We start from the raw sequence: 13,651 nt of genomic DNA on the forward strand, positions 1-13,651 counted from the left end.
TAATTGGTGATGCTTTTCTTGCTTGGTATAACCATAGAACTTTCATGCACCATTGTCTCTATCCTGGATAGGAACCAGTAATGACCATCACCATGTTTATAGGATCTGAGAGGTGATGTTCTGAAAAGGGGAACCGTGAAGATGGAAACATGTGGTACAGAAATGCCTACCCCCCACTGCTGGGATTAGAGCATCTTCCTTAAAAGCAAATGTAAATGCAATTGTAACTTCCCTTTTTAGGAAAAACATTAAGGGTGAACATAATAAAGGGCATGAGCTTATGGTGGCTGTTATTAAGAGTTAATGGAGGAATGTTTAGAGGAATGTTTTTAGCAGGCACAGTGAAGGCACCTGCTTGGTCTCAAAAGGCAGGGAGTTCCAACTGTATGTGCTGCCTCACTAAGTGATCCATGTCCTTACAAATGCAGAGCGGGTATCGTGTGGTTAGTTTGTTGTATTCGGTAGCTTTCTGTTATTTGGATTTTTATAATGCAACCAGTGCTCAAAGGCTATGCACATGTGTGCTGGATACATTCTGTGGGCTGTAGTGCCATTAAATTATGAACAAAACTGCCGTTCTGATGGAGAGTTCTGGAATGGCAACGTAACCAGGTTCCGAATAGGCAGGACCTTACAGACCAGATTCCGCCATCTGAATTATACGTAGACATTAGAGCCAAGGGAGATTGCAAATCATAGGGGCACGTCGATGCTGAGGATGTTACTATGGCAATAGCTTGGAAGCTTATACCAGGTACCGACTGCTATTTTCTCTTGTGTTATGTATCATGATCTAGTTAAACCAGATAAGGGTGGAATAAGATGTTTAAACAGTCATGGAGAACTCCTGATGTTGCTGGGTGTCCCCTTGCCCCTGACCATGGGCCACGCTGCCTGTGGCTGACGGGAGGGCTATAACTTGCCCACGCTGTTGCAGCATATGGTTTCACTCTCAGTTGGCTCATTGTGCTCAGATCGGAGGTGATAACAGCTGAACATTTGGCAGATTAAAGAATGCCGCAAGGAAGCTTCTCTGCATATCTGCAGTGTGAATCCATGCGCTGGCTTTCCAGCAGACAGAATTTACAACTCCTTTAGAGTTGGCTGTTCATCCATGCTATTTAAATGCAAAAATAGCTCTCTTGGGGGTAAAATAAAAAAAATCCTTCAGTAGCACCTTAAAGACCAACTAAGTTTTTATTTTGGTATGAGCTTTCTTGTGCATGCACACTTCTTCAGATATCTCTTTGGGGTATTAATTTAGTATGTATTATCTTTCTAAATTTGTTCATCAGACTTGCTCTCAGAAGGCCCTTTCTGTTAAATTTGCTGCTTCAGGTTTTTGTAAGCCTAGGCCAGTGATGGCGAACCTATGACACGTGTGTCAGATGTGACACGCAGAGCCCTCACTGCTGGCACGCCCCCCATTGGCCCATTCGCGCTGTTGGTGGTGGGTTTTTTCCCCCATTTGTTCTCCCGCTTGTCTCCACTAGAGCTTGTCTCCGCTACAGCTTGTCTCCGCTGTTAAAACCCAGATCCTTTGTTGTTGTTGTTGCTGGTAGCCAGAGATTGGTCTTTTAATCCTTTCTGTGCTGTTTTTTCTGGTGCTTTGGCAGACTATGATTGGGTGTAACAGCGTTCGTTTTTTAACCTGTTCTGTTTTGGGTTTTTTGGCACTTTGGCAGACTATGTCAGTGCTGCGTGTTAGTTCCAGCGAAGGTATTATTCATCATTTATTTCTGTTCTCTTTGCACCCCCCAAAAAACCTCCAAAACGTTGGTCAGCAGCTCCCCCCAAAAAGCTCAACAACTCTGGGCACTTTGTGATAAATAAGGGGTTTTTGGTTTGGTTAAATAATTTATTAAATACAGTTATATATTACAATTATACATTTTTTTAATTTAAACTATAAATATCACAAAATTATGGGGGTTTTCTCGAAGTGACACACCACCTGAGTTATGCTCGGTTTTTTGGCAAATTTTGACACACCAAGCTCAAAAGGTTGCCCATCACTGGCCTAGGCCATTAGACTTGAATACAAGCGGTTTGTGTGTGTGCTCACAAACACACAGGAGTGTTGTAATAATTGTGCTTACCGTAGCAACACGTGGCTATGCAACACCACCCCACCACCCTTCACAGTGTCCCTTTTGTGCTCACTTGTGTAGGAAGTAATGTTTTTTGCAATACTGGAAGTTGATTTTGTTTTTCCCCCCCTATGCTTTATAAGTGAATCTTCACATGGGGTGTATTAAGAGTCTATTGCAACTGATCGTTAGAGATCACTGATGTTCTTAAATACTTTTACTACGAGAAATGGTGCAACATCCATTTAGTGTTTTGTGAAACATGAAACGAGAATTTCAAGCCTCTGGTTTTCTTGTTCCAAAAGTAACTTGTGTCTGTAGTAGCAAAAGAGCAGTAAGGCTGCTATTACTATCTGCACTTACTTGGAATTAAGTGAACAAAGTGAGACTTATTGCTGTGTAAACATACATAGGATTAAGCTGCTGTTTCTAAGGCCTAATGAATCTCATGAATAAAACTGGTTTTGTGACCCACGTGCTGGATTGAAAGTCAGGAAGTTTCCCCAGTTTCGAAACATTCCCCCAGATGTTTATGCAGAAATAGGTTTATTAGGGTCATAGAATCATAGAATCATAGAATCATAGAATCATAGAGTTGGAAGAGACCACAAGGGCCATCCAGTCCAACCCCCTGCCAAGCAGGAAACACCATCAAAGCATTCCTGACAGATGGCTGTCAAGCCTCTGCTTAAAGACCTCCAAAGAAGGAGACTCCACCACACTCCTTGGCAGCAAATTCCACTGCCGAACAGCTCTTACTGTCAGGAAGTTCTTCCTAATGTTTAGGTGGAATTTTCTTTCTTGTAGTTTGAATCCGTTGCTCCGTGTCCGCTTCTCTGGAGCAGCAGAAAACAACCTTTCTCCCTCCTCTATATGACATCCTTTTATATATTTGAACATGGTTATCATATCACCCCTTAACCTTCTCTTCTCCAGGCTAAACATACCCAGCTCCCTAAGCCGTTCCTCATAAGGCATCGTTTCCAGGCCTTTGACCATTTTGGTTGCCCTCTTCTGAACACGTTCCAGCTTATCAGTATCCTTCTTGAACTGTGGTGCCCAGAACTGGACACAATACTCCAGGTGAGGTCTGACCAGAGCAGAATACAGTGGTACTATTACTTCCCTTGATCTAGATGCTATACTCCTATTGATGCAGCCCAGAATTGCATTGGCTTTTTTAGCTGCTGCATCACACTGCTGACTCATGTCAAGTTTGTGGTCAACCAAAACTCCTAGATCCTTTTCACATGTACTGCTCTCAAGCCAGGTGTCTCCCATCCTGTATTTGTGCCTTTCATTTTTTTTGCCCAAGTGTAGTACTTTACATTTCTCCTTGTTAAAATTCATCTTGTTTGCTTTGGCCCAGTTGTCTAATCTGTTAAGGTCATTCTGAAGTGTGATCCTGTCCTCTGGGGTGTTAGCCACCCCTCCCAATTTGGTGTCATCTGCAAACTTGCTCAGGATTCCCTCAAGCCCATCATCCAAGTCATTGATAAAGATGTTGAACAAGACTGGGCCCAAGACAGAACCCTGTGGCACCCCACTAGTCACTACTCTCCAGGATGAGGAGGAGCCATTGATGAGCACCCTTTGGGTTCGGTCAGTAATCCAGCTACAAATCCACTGAATGGTAGCATTGTCTAGCCCACATTTTACCAGCTTCTTTACAAGAATATCATGGGGCACCTTGTCAAAGGCCTTGCTGAAATCAAGATAGGCTACATCCACAGCGTTCCCTTCATCTACCAGGCTTGTAATTCTGTCAAAAAATGAGATCAGATTAGTCTGACATGACTTATTTTTCAGGAACCCATGCTGACTTTTAGTGATCACAGAGTTTCTTTCTAGGTGCTCACAGACTGTTTGCTTAATGATCTGCTCTAGAATCTTTCCTGGTATTGATGTCAGGCTGACTGGGCGGTAATTGTTTGGGTCCTCTCTTTTCCCCTTTTTGAAAATAGGGACAACATTTGCCCTCCTCCAGTCTGCTGGAACTTCGCCTGTTCTCCAGGAATTTTCAAAGATTATTGCCAGTGGTTCTGAAATCACCTCTGCCAGTTCTTTTAATACTCTTGGATGTAGTTCATCTGGCCCTGGAGACTTGAATACATCTAAACTAGCCAAGTATTCTTGTACTACCTCCTTACTTATCCTGGGCTGTGTTTCCCCTGCTGAATCATCTGCTCCATATTCTTCAGGTCGGGCGTTTTTTTCTTTCTTGGAGAAGACTGAGGCAAAGAAGGCATTGAGGAGTTCTGCCCTTTCTCTGTCCCCTGTTTGCATTTCACCATCTTCTCCTCTGAGTGACCCCACTGTTTCCTTGTTTTTCCTTTTGCTACGGACATACCCATAAAAGCCCTTTTTGTTGCTTTTAACCTCTCTGGCGAGCCTGAGTTCATTCTGTGCTTTAGCTTTTCTGACTTTGTCTCTACACGTGCTGGCTATATGTTTGAATTCCTCTTTGGAGATTTCCCCCCTTTTCCATTTTTTGTACATATCCCTTTTAAATCTTAACTCAGTCAAAAGTTCTTTAGATAGCCAGCCTGGCTTCTTTAGGCACCTTCCATGTTTCCGTCTCATTGGTATTGCCTGAAGTTGTGCTTTTAATATCTCCCTTTTAACAAACTCCCAACCATCATGAACTCCCTTCCCTTTTAGTATTACTGTCCATGGGATTTCACCCAGCGTTTCCCTAAGTTTTCTGAAGTCGGCTTTCTTAAAGTCTAGAATTTGGACCTTAGTATGCTTGGTTGCTCCTTTCCGCTGGATAATAAACTCCAGAAGAGCATGGTCACTCCCACCTAATGATCCTGCCACTTCTACCCCACTAACCAAGTCATCACTATTGGTTAGGACCAGATCTAAAATGGCTGATCCTCTTGTTGCTTCTCCCACTTTCTGGACAATGAAGTTGTCTGCAAGGCCAGTGAGGAATCTGTTCGACCTTATGCTCTTGGCTGAGTTTGACATCCAACAAATATCAGGATAGTTGAAATCCCCCATTACTACTATCTCACTTCCTTTGGAATGCTTGGCCATCTGTTCCAGGAAGGCATCATCTGTGTCCTCAGTTTGGCTTGGGGATCTATAGTAAACTCCCACAATGAGATCACTGTTGTTTTTCTCTCCCTTAATTTTGACCCAGATACTCTCAATTTGGCTTTGAAGTTTTAAATCCTGGATCTCTTCACAGGTATACATATCCCTAACATATAAAGCTACTCCTCCTCCTTTCCTGTTTGGTCTATTTCTCTTAAATAGATTGTATCCCTCTATTACTACATTCCAGTCATGAGACTCATCCCACCAGGTTTCAGTGATGCCTATTATGTCATATTTAGTTTGCTGTACCAAGAGCTCAAGTTCATCTTGTTTATTTCCCATGCTCTGTGCATTAGTATACACAGGGTCACATGCATGCACCTTTTTAAAAAAAGCTGGGTTAGAAGATTATTCTTTTTATTAACATTTACCGTACTACTTTTAAGCAGAGGGACGTGGGTGGTGCTGTGATCTAAACCACAGAGCCTAGGGCTTGCCGATCAGAAGGTCGGCAGTTCAAATCCCCGCAACGGGGTGAGCTCTTGTTCGGTCCCAAGCTCCTGCCCACCTAGCAGTTTGAAAGCATGTCAAAGTGCAAGTAGATAAATAGGTACCATTCTGGCGGGAAGGTAAATGGTGTTTCTGTGTGCTGCTCTGGTTTGCCAGAAGCAGCTTAGTCATGATGGGCACATGACCCGGAAGCTGTGTGCGGACAAACGCCGGCTCCCTCAGCCTATAGAGCGAGATGAGCCTGCAACCCCAGAGTCGTCCATGACTGGACCTAACGGTTTACCTTTACCTTTTAAGCAATTTTCCTGCTTTGCATCCCCTCTCTTGAGCAGCAAGAATTTCAATTTATTCCAGTCTCTGTGCCCTCAGAGAAGGGTGTTTTAATATCCCTGGTGGATTTTGCAGTTGTTACTCACCCTTTGAGATGGAGTGAGCTATAAATGTGAATAAAGACTCAAAGTGAAAGGGGTGGATATGGATGAAGTGGCAGGCCATTTCACAAGACTAGGCCCACTTGTAAAAAAAAACCCCCAGTGTGCTAAAAGTCAGTGACTGCTAGTCACGATTGCTGCGTACTTCTTCCAGGATGAGAAGTAGCATCCCTCAGAGTATTGCCAGGGGGTGGCTATTGTAATGCCCTGCTTGTGAGCTTCCCATAGGTACCTGTTTGCCCACTGAATGCTTCCCTGATCCACCAGGGCTGCTCTAACCTTCTTTAAAGGCAGTTGTCTTTAAGTGTTCCAGACCCAGAACCCACTTTTGCCCAGTGTTAGAAACAGATATATAAACTAGGCGCCCAAGGCTCCTTAAACCAAGGTTGTCGTCTCCAAAGCGGAATGCCTAGTTGCCATTTTGGGCAAGACTTCTCTAAAGTCTTATTTTTCAAACGATGGACTGACTGTGATTGATTCTCATCTGGTTAGTTCACATGACAACCTTGATCTGGGTTAAGAGATTTGAGAACTTAAAGAAAAAAAAGTCACTCGATCCGGGGACAATCCACATACATATTGGCCTACTCCGACCTCTTTTTCTTAATGGTGACTGCTCCTGCTCAGGCTGCACAGAAAAAGCAATTTGATTCCAGAAACTCATTCTGATTGTGCAGATAAAATATAATTCTCCAGGATGGGGTATTAGTGTGTGAAAACAGTCCTGATCCAATGATCCCCAGATGATGATGTCAGGAGCCATCCTTTTGTCCAAGCATGTTTTTTGGTACCCACTTCTTAGTGTCCCCCCCTCCCCAATATGTCTTGCATGGTGATAGTACTGTTGTATCCTCCATAGGTCTGGCTGTAATCAAGTAATTGGTCACATGTTAACCAAGCTGCAGGTGCCTATTCAGACAAATCTGACAGCTTGTCTACTACAGGTGGCCTTGGGATTTATAGTTAAAGATGTCTTTGATGGGACCCTGCTCCCAGTGCTTGCATGCTAACATATGGGCAGCTAACCGAGGAAATATCTCGAAATAGCCTTGGGTCGTGTGTATCCTTGGCAACACAGCCACTCAGGGTCAAACTACACACTCCCTTCATGCACACTGTAAACTTTTATTTACAGACGAAATAATATTACAACAAAAACAAAATTCAGGGGAGTATACAGGTATACCGCCCCTCCAGCTCAAAACCTGACACTCTAAAAAATTATATGTGAACAATGCTTGCCTATATCAGCTCAGGTATTGAATTAAATCTCCCAGAGCCTTGTTGGCAAATTGAGAACTAATGCATTTCCTATTAATGACTTGCACCAGGGATGTTCCCAACCCTTTCAGCTTATGAGTTAATTACTGCAGCGCAGCAGGGTATCCCGGCCCTTACAAAAAGCTGCAATGTGCTTGATATTACCGTACTTTTCTGAAGGAATACACAATGTACTATCATTAAGTCCCAGAGCTAGGACTTTAATGGTGTAATTTATATTTTGGTTTTAAAAAGTGCTCCTGGCACCTAAATTTCTAATTTTTGCCAAACTTTGGGGTGATGTGTAATGCATTCTTCTGCAGTTGCCTAAGCCTCGTCCAAAATGACGAATGCAGCATATCTTGGTTAGCTGTCAGAAGGACACATGCTGAATGTCAGACTTTTTACCTTCTCCAATCTTTTAAAATTTAAACTAAGCAGAACTGTGACTATTGCTTTCGAAAATGAGGTCCATGGAAAGAGAGCATGCTTACCAAAAGGGGGGGGGGAGACACCTAAATTCTTAGCTCTGTAAAGACCCCCATGCTGATGTAATTGTCTTTATGCCTGAGCATGTTGCTCAGACGCATGCCTACTTTTTTTTTACTCTGATCCCCGCAGAGGAAGCCAGCAGGGTGTGAACACAATTCTATTCTCGTCTGTATTCATAAGAGAAATGCGGAGGAGAGTGAGAGACGGGGATGTGGATGGTAACTCTTTATATCATCCCTACCCCTCCTCACTCCTGATGGTATGGATTCTTTATGGTGGAAAGGAAGGAAGGAAAGATGACTGTTGTGCGAATATTAGAACTCAAACAAGTTGATTTAAGGCAGGGGTCACCAAACTTTTTCAGCAGGGGGCCGGTCCACTGTCCCTCAGACCTTGTGGGGGGGCAGACTATATTTTGAAAAAAAAATATGAATGAATTCCTATGCCCCACAAATAACCCAGAGATGCATTTTAAATAAAAGGACACATTCCACTCATGTAAAAACATGCTGATTTCCGGACTATCCGCGGGCCGGATTGAAAAGGCAATTGGGCCGCATCCGGCCCCCGGGCCTTAGTTTGGGGACCCCTGATTTAAGGTCTGAGAAAAGACTCAGTTCTAGTTTATATGCCATCCTAAATGCATAGGGACGCGGGTGGCAAAGTGGGCTAAACCACAGAGCCTAGGGCTTGCCGATCGGAAGGTCGGTGGTTCGAATCCCCGCAACGGGGTGAGCTCCCGTTACTCAGCACGTCAAAGTGCAAGTAGATAAATAGGCTCCCTCGGCCAGTAAAGCAAGATGAGCGCCGCAACTCCAGAGTCATCTGCGACCGGACCTAACGGCCAGGGGTCCCTTTAAATGCATAGGAGGGTGCAATCCCAGAGGGTCCCCCCCACCAGTGGCAGCATCAAAAAACAAAACAAAAATGGAGGGGGGGGGGGGGACAGAAGCTTTGTCCCACATTTTAGACTTGAAAGTGAAATAATGGTGTCTTTCACATCGTTGCCCCCATCCTATTTTCTCTGCAGTAAGTTCTGTGGATTTTGACAGCATTAACTTGCCAAGTAAGCATGCTTAGGGCTGCAGCCTTATTTTTATTTCCGGTTTCTGATTTGGTAACAATTTGCATGTGAAGAGCAATGACAGTGGGGAGAAGGAGGAGGAAAGGAGTGGGCAGGGGGAGTGAGTTACTTGTTAGGGAGAGTAGCTTCCTTAGTCTTGTTGTGGTCCCACTGATCCAAGGCGCCAGAGAGGCTGGCCATCTCTGCGCCATGGAGAGCTCCCAATGAGTCACTTTGTCCAACAAGAGTAGGATGTGAACTAAAATTCCAACCTCCAGCCCACCTCTCCCTCGCCCCACCAAAAAATGTGGAGAATTGGTGTCTCTTAAAGAGCCAACCTCTGGCCTTGTGCTCCATCGCATCTGACCTGATGCACTTACCACTGTTGGACTGGAGAGGTGTTTGGATCCTCAGGTTCAGGAGAAGGTGCCTTTGAGTGTCCCGGCTCCGATTCTGCAGACCCTGGTGCTGTGAGCTCTGGTTCAGTGGGCTCCCACTCTCTTGCATCAGGCTTGGAGATAGGACTTGTAGTCTGGTTCCTTAGAATGGTAACACAACCACCTCTTGAGTCATTGCCCTGGTGGACATTGCTGGGCTCTGGAATCCTGACAGCTCTCCTTTGGAGTTCTCGAGTTCATAGTGCTTTGGCAGGTGTAACCAAGCACATATATTGTGTTATATGAACATGGTGGATTACAAAGCCCTTGTTGGAGTCAGGCAGGCAGTGGTGGACCTATCAGGTCTGGTAAGTAGGTCTGGCTTGTATGACCAAGACTAAGGCTTTGGAAAAATGATCCTATGTATGATTTTATTGGTGCCCCTCCCTTTGTGCCCCACAGTCTTCAAAGTCTGGAGCCTCTGGTAGTTGTGCTTGGTTCATTATTTCCCAAGCTATCTTTCACTTACTCCTTGGCCTTTATGCCATTACGGTGAGAAAGTCCTAGCATCTCATCAAATTGATATCTGAACCGAAGTTCATGATTCATACTTTTAAATTACGAGTCTTACAGCAGGGACATCTAAATACAGTCATACCTCGGTTTAAGTACGCTTCGGTTTGAGTACTTTCACTTTAAGTACTCCGTGGACCCGTCTGGAACGGATTAATCCACTTTCCATTACTTTCAATGGGAAAGTTCGCTTCAGGTTAAGTACGCTTCAGGTTAAGTACAGACTTCCGGAACCAATTGTGTACTTAAACCGAGGTACCACTGTATCTATTTTTCACACTCACTGTTCTTTTCTTTCAAGCTTCCATCTTTATGACTAGAAACTTGTTTTTAATGGAATATTGCTCCAGTTCTAAGTGGAGCTTGTATGTTGTCCAGCTCTGGATCCTGCCCACAGTATCAGTTGGTTTGCATGGTAGTGTAACTATATGAAGCTATTTTAGATCATGAAGGCAGAGGTAGTTAAAGGATGAGTCCCATATATTCCAAATCAGAAGCAGGGGCGTAGCAAGGGGGTGATGGGGGTGCGGCACCCTGGGTTCCACTCTGGGGAGGGTGACACTTGGTGCAACCCCCCACGAGCGAGCACCCAGCCGCCGCCCGGTAAAAGTCTCGCTCGGCGGCTGGCTGCTCGCTCACTTGCTCTGCGCGCGTTTTGCTTATTCCTGCTGGGGCGGAGGCAAGGAGCGGGCCAGGTAGGGGCATCAGTGGAGGCCACTAACGCCCCTCCCTGGCCTGCCCCTCGCCCAGGAACAAGCAAAGCGCGCTCTGAGCCAGTGAGCGAGCAAGCTGCAGAGCGAGGCTTTTTAAAAAACCTTGCTCCGTGGCTTGCTCACAGCTTGCCGGTGATGCCGCTCTAGCACTCTCACGCCGGGATCCTCTGCTCGCGACTCCGCATCCCAGATCATCCCAGGCGGCAGCATCCCTATACTGGATGGCGCTTGGGCGGTTTGCCGGCGGCTCCGCTGCATAGCGCGTATGTGCGGAGCCGCTGCATATGGTGCATGCGTCGTGCGTGGCAATGTCACGCATGCATGCTGCACGGCGATGCCCTGCCCCCGGGTGCACACCCACAGTGCTGCCCCGGGCGCTGGAATGCCTTTGTCCGCCCCTGATCAGAAGTGCTTTATATATCTGATGAGTTAAATGTGTTTCTCTCTCTCTAAGTGATGTCGCTGCATTGTCTGGTGCTGTTCTATTTTGCCTTCCTCCTGACATCCTGGTTGCTATAGTGCAATGATCTATTTGTGAACATACAAAGGATCATTGCCGTAATTAAAGGGGAAATGTTTTCTGGTCATCTTCATGGGTAATGCTTTTTGAAAGGTGATGGACTAGAATATTTAACAGGTTATTTTGGATCTTCAAAACTCTGGAATGCAATGCTCAATCTTTTTTTCAGCCTTTCTCTAGCAATATAGTTCAGATAATTTCTATGTTTTTTTTTAAATTCTATCTGTTGCATGGCTGCTGTTCACAGTACATTTTAGTGCTTCAGCCATCTTTTGAGCAGATTGTCTAGTTACATGCTGTGCAATATAGTACTGAATAATTTCAAACTTTTAGTGTGTGAATATGTGTAATCTTTCAGAAACATACACACCTTTTGTGTACCTGCCAAATGATGCAAATAGACACATTTGTGCTTGAATCTGTTTTAAACAGTACTCTCTCCTCTTTCTCTTTCTCCAGCTGTGAATGAAACAGAGACACTCTGCAGCATTCAGTGCTCAGTTTCACTAGCTTTGAAGAACGGTGACAACTAAAAATGCCGCCTCCCGCAGATATTGTGAAAGTGGCTATAGAATGGCCTGGTGCCTTCCCCAAATTGATGGAAATTGATCAAGTAAGTGGCTGATTCTGTGTATTCCTACATATCCATGAAATTTTGCATAGGCAGTTTTTAATACTCATTATGCCCTCCAGATAACAACGTATATAAGATTATGGAACTACCACCTACTTTTTGCCTAAACTGAACATTTGCTGCATTTGGGGTGTCTTCTTCTTCAGTTGTAATTTTCTATAGATTGATGATTTATACAATTCACGAATCCTTCATAAATGAAGGGTGGATTAGAATTTGTATGGATAATACGTTGGAGTTAAAAGTATTACTTTCCTTGTTGGCTGTGTGTCTTAAGACATCTAGTTGGCACTCAGCTTAACGAATTACAGAATGCCTTTAACTGTTAAAGTGAAGTACTCCAAGGGGCTGGACTAGACTTGCCCTTCCAAGCTGGTTCTTGGTTTCTTCTGTTCAGAAGGGTCTACAAAAGGCTTTCTGGTGCATTTGTGCTTCTGTGAATTTTCCTGAGCTCTGACTATCTGGCTAAACTTGGGAGTGCAGTGTATGGCTCAGCCTTGATATGACTGTTAGATGCAGAGAAATCTGTCCAGTGCAAAACAGTGCTTCATTGTAGTTGCATAGCCTCACTTTTGCTGCAGTTATAGCCCCTGGCAGCTACATACCGGTATGTGTGGTGGAGATAGCTCTGTTCTACTTGCTGTTTCATTCAAGTAGAAATCGCCCACTGCAGCTCCTTTCTGGCCTAGGGAATAACCTCAGAATGAGTGGAGTGACACTGCTAAAATGATCCGGGCCTCTTTGCAAAGACAGAATCCAAGGCCCTTCACTTAAGGCACAGCAAGAACAAACAGCCCAATTCCTGTTACAGGTAGGTAGCCGTGTTGGTCTGAGTCGAAGCAAAATAAAAAAATTCCTTCAGTAGCACCTTAAAGACCAACTCAGTTTTTATTTTGGTATGAGCTTTCGTGTGCAGAAGTGTGCATGCACATGAAAGCTCATACCAGAATAAAAACTTAGTTGGTCTTTAAGGTGCTACTGAAGGATTTTTTTTTTATTTTAGTCCAATTCCTGAAATTTCTGAAATTTCACACCAACAAAAAGTTGGAACACTTTATCTCATCTTTTCTACAATCTCGCCACACCTTGCTGTTCTAGTATAGGTAACACAGGAAAGCTGTTCATGCAGCCACTCCACGTGAGCCTGTATTTATTTGTTTGTCCTCCCTCCCTCCACCCCTGGCTTGCCTCTAGCAGATCATTTGAACTGTTTGTTGCATGCAGGTTTTGTTTGTTTGGTTTTTTTTTGGTAGTGCAATTCAACTCACTTTAGGAAGCTTTGCAGTGGCATTTGATACTGTCGTTTTTGCTTATGACAAATCATGAACTGCACAGAATGCATTCTAGGCTGGGGAATAAAGTAGGCATGTGGAATTGGACTGTAGCCTACAGTTTTCCAGTTTTCTGAACAAAATCAGAAGCAGCCTCTTCAATGTTTGGAATGTATACGGTTGGTTAAAGTTGCTATCTTGGCCAGTGAATCCCAGAACACGTATCCCGACACCCTGGTATATCCCAAGAGGAGCTGAAATGTGCTTTGAAAATTAACCCAGCACGCTGCAGACATCTGCCACACTCTGCCCCATGAAGCAGGGAGGGTATTTGTAGCATCGGTTTCCCCTTTTGCCTGCCAATATATGGATAATGATATTTACACACAGGAGGGAAAAAGGATTCGTTGGGATTTCTGATACAGCCTGCAGTATATCATGAATCTTAGAAGCGTTTCCATTGCCCAGAAAGTGTGATTCTCTTGATGAGCATTGTCCAGCGAACAAAGGGGAGGAGAGGATGCCAAAAGTTAATGTCATTATCTTCACATATTAGATAGACACCTACACATTCTTATGGACGTTGATTAAGAACATGATAAATATGTGTACGTTTTGTAAGAAACCAAAAAGCGTGCCTTCTGTTTTAATCTAACCTCCTCTGTCTCCTCC

At 44.3% G+C, this 13,651-nt stretch overlaps 1 protein-coding gene across 3 annotated transcripts in view; it reads left to right on the top strand.

Annotated features, from left to right (window-relative positions):
• Positions 1 to 13,651, top strand: part of ELMO1 (engulfment and cell motility 1) — a 305,776-nt gene that overhangs the window by 53,153 nt on the left and 238,972 nt on the right. For all 3 annotated transcript variants that reach the window (XM_088653940.1, XM_035129257.3, XM_035129258.3), the window contains one exon: positions 11,534 to 11,687. In XM_088653940.1, the coding sequence (XP_088510066.1) occupies positions 11,610 to 11,687 (78 nt within the window). In that variant the 5' untranslated portion in view covers positions 11,534 to 11,609. The remainder of the gene's footprint in view (positions 1 to 11,533; positions 11,688 to 13,651) is intronic.

This window comes from Zootoca vivipara, chromosome 11 (assembly GCF_965207765.1).
Source record: "Zootoca vivipara chromosome 11, rZooViv2.hap1.1, whole genome shotgun sequence".
Lineage (NCBI taxonomy): Eukaryota > Metazoa > Chordata > Lepidosauria > Squamata > Lacertidae > Zootoca > Zootoca vivipara.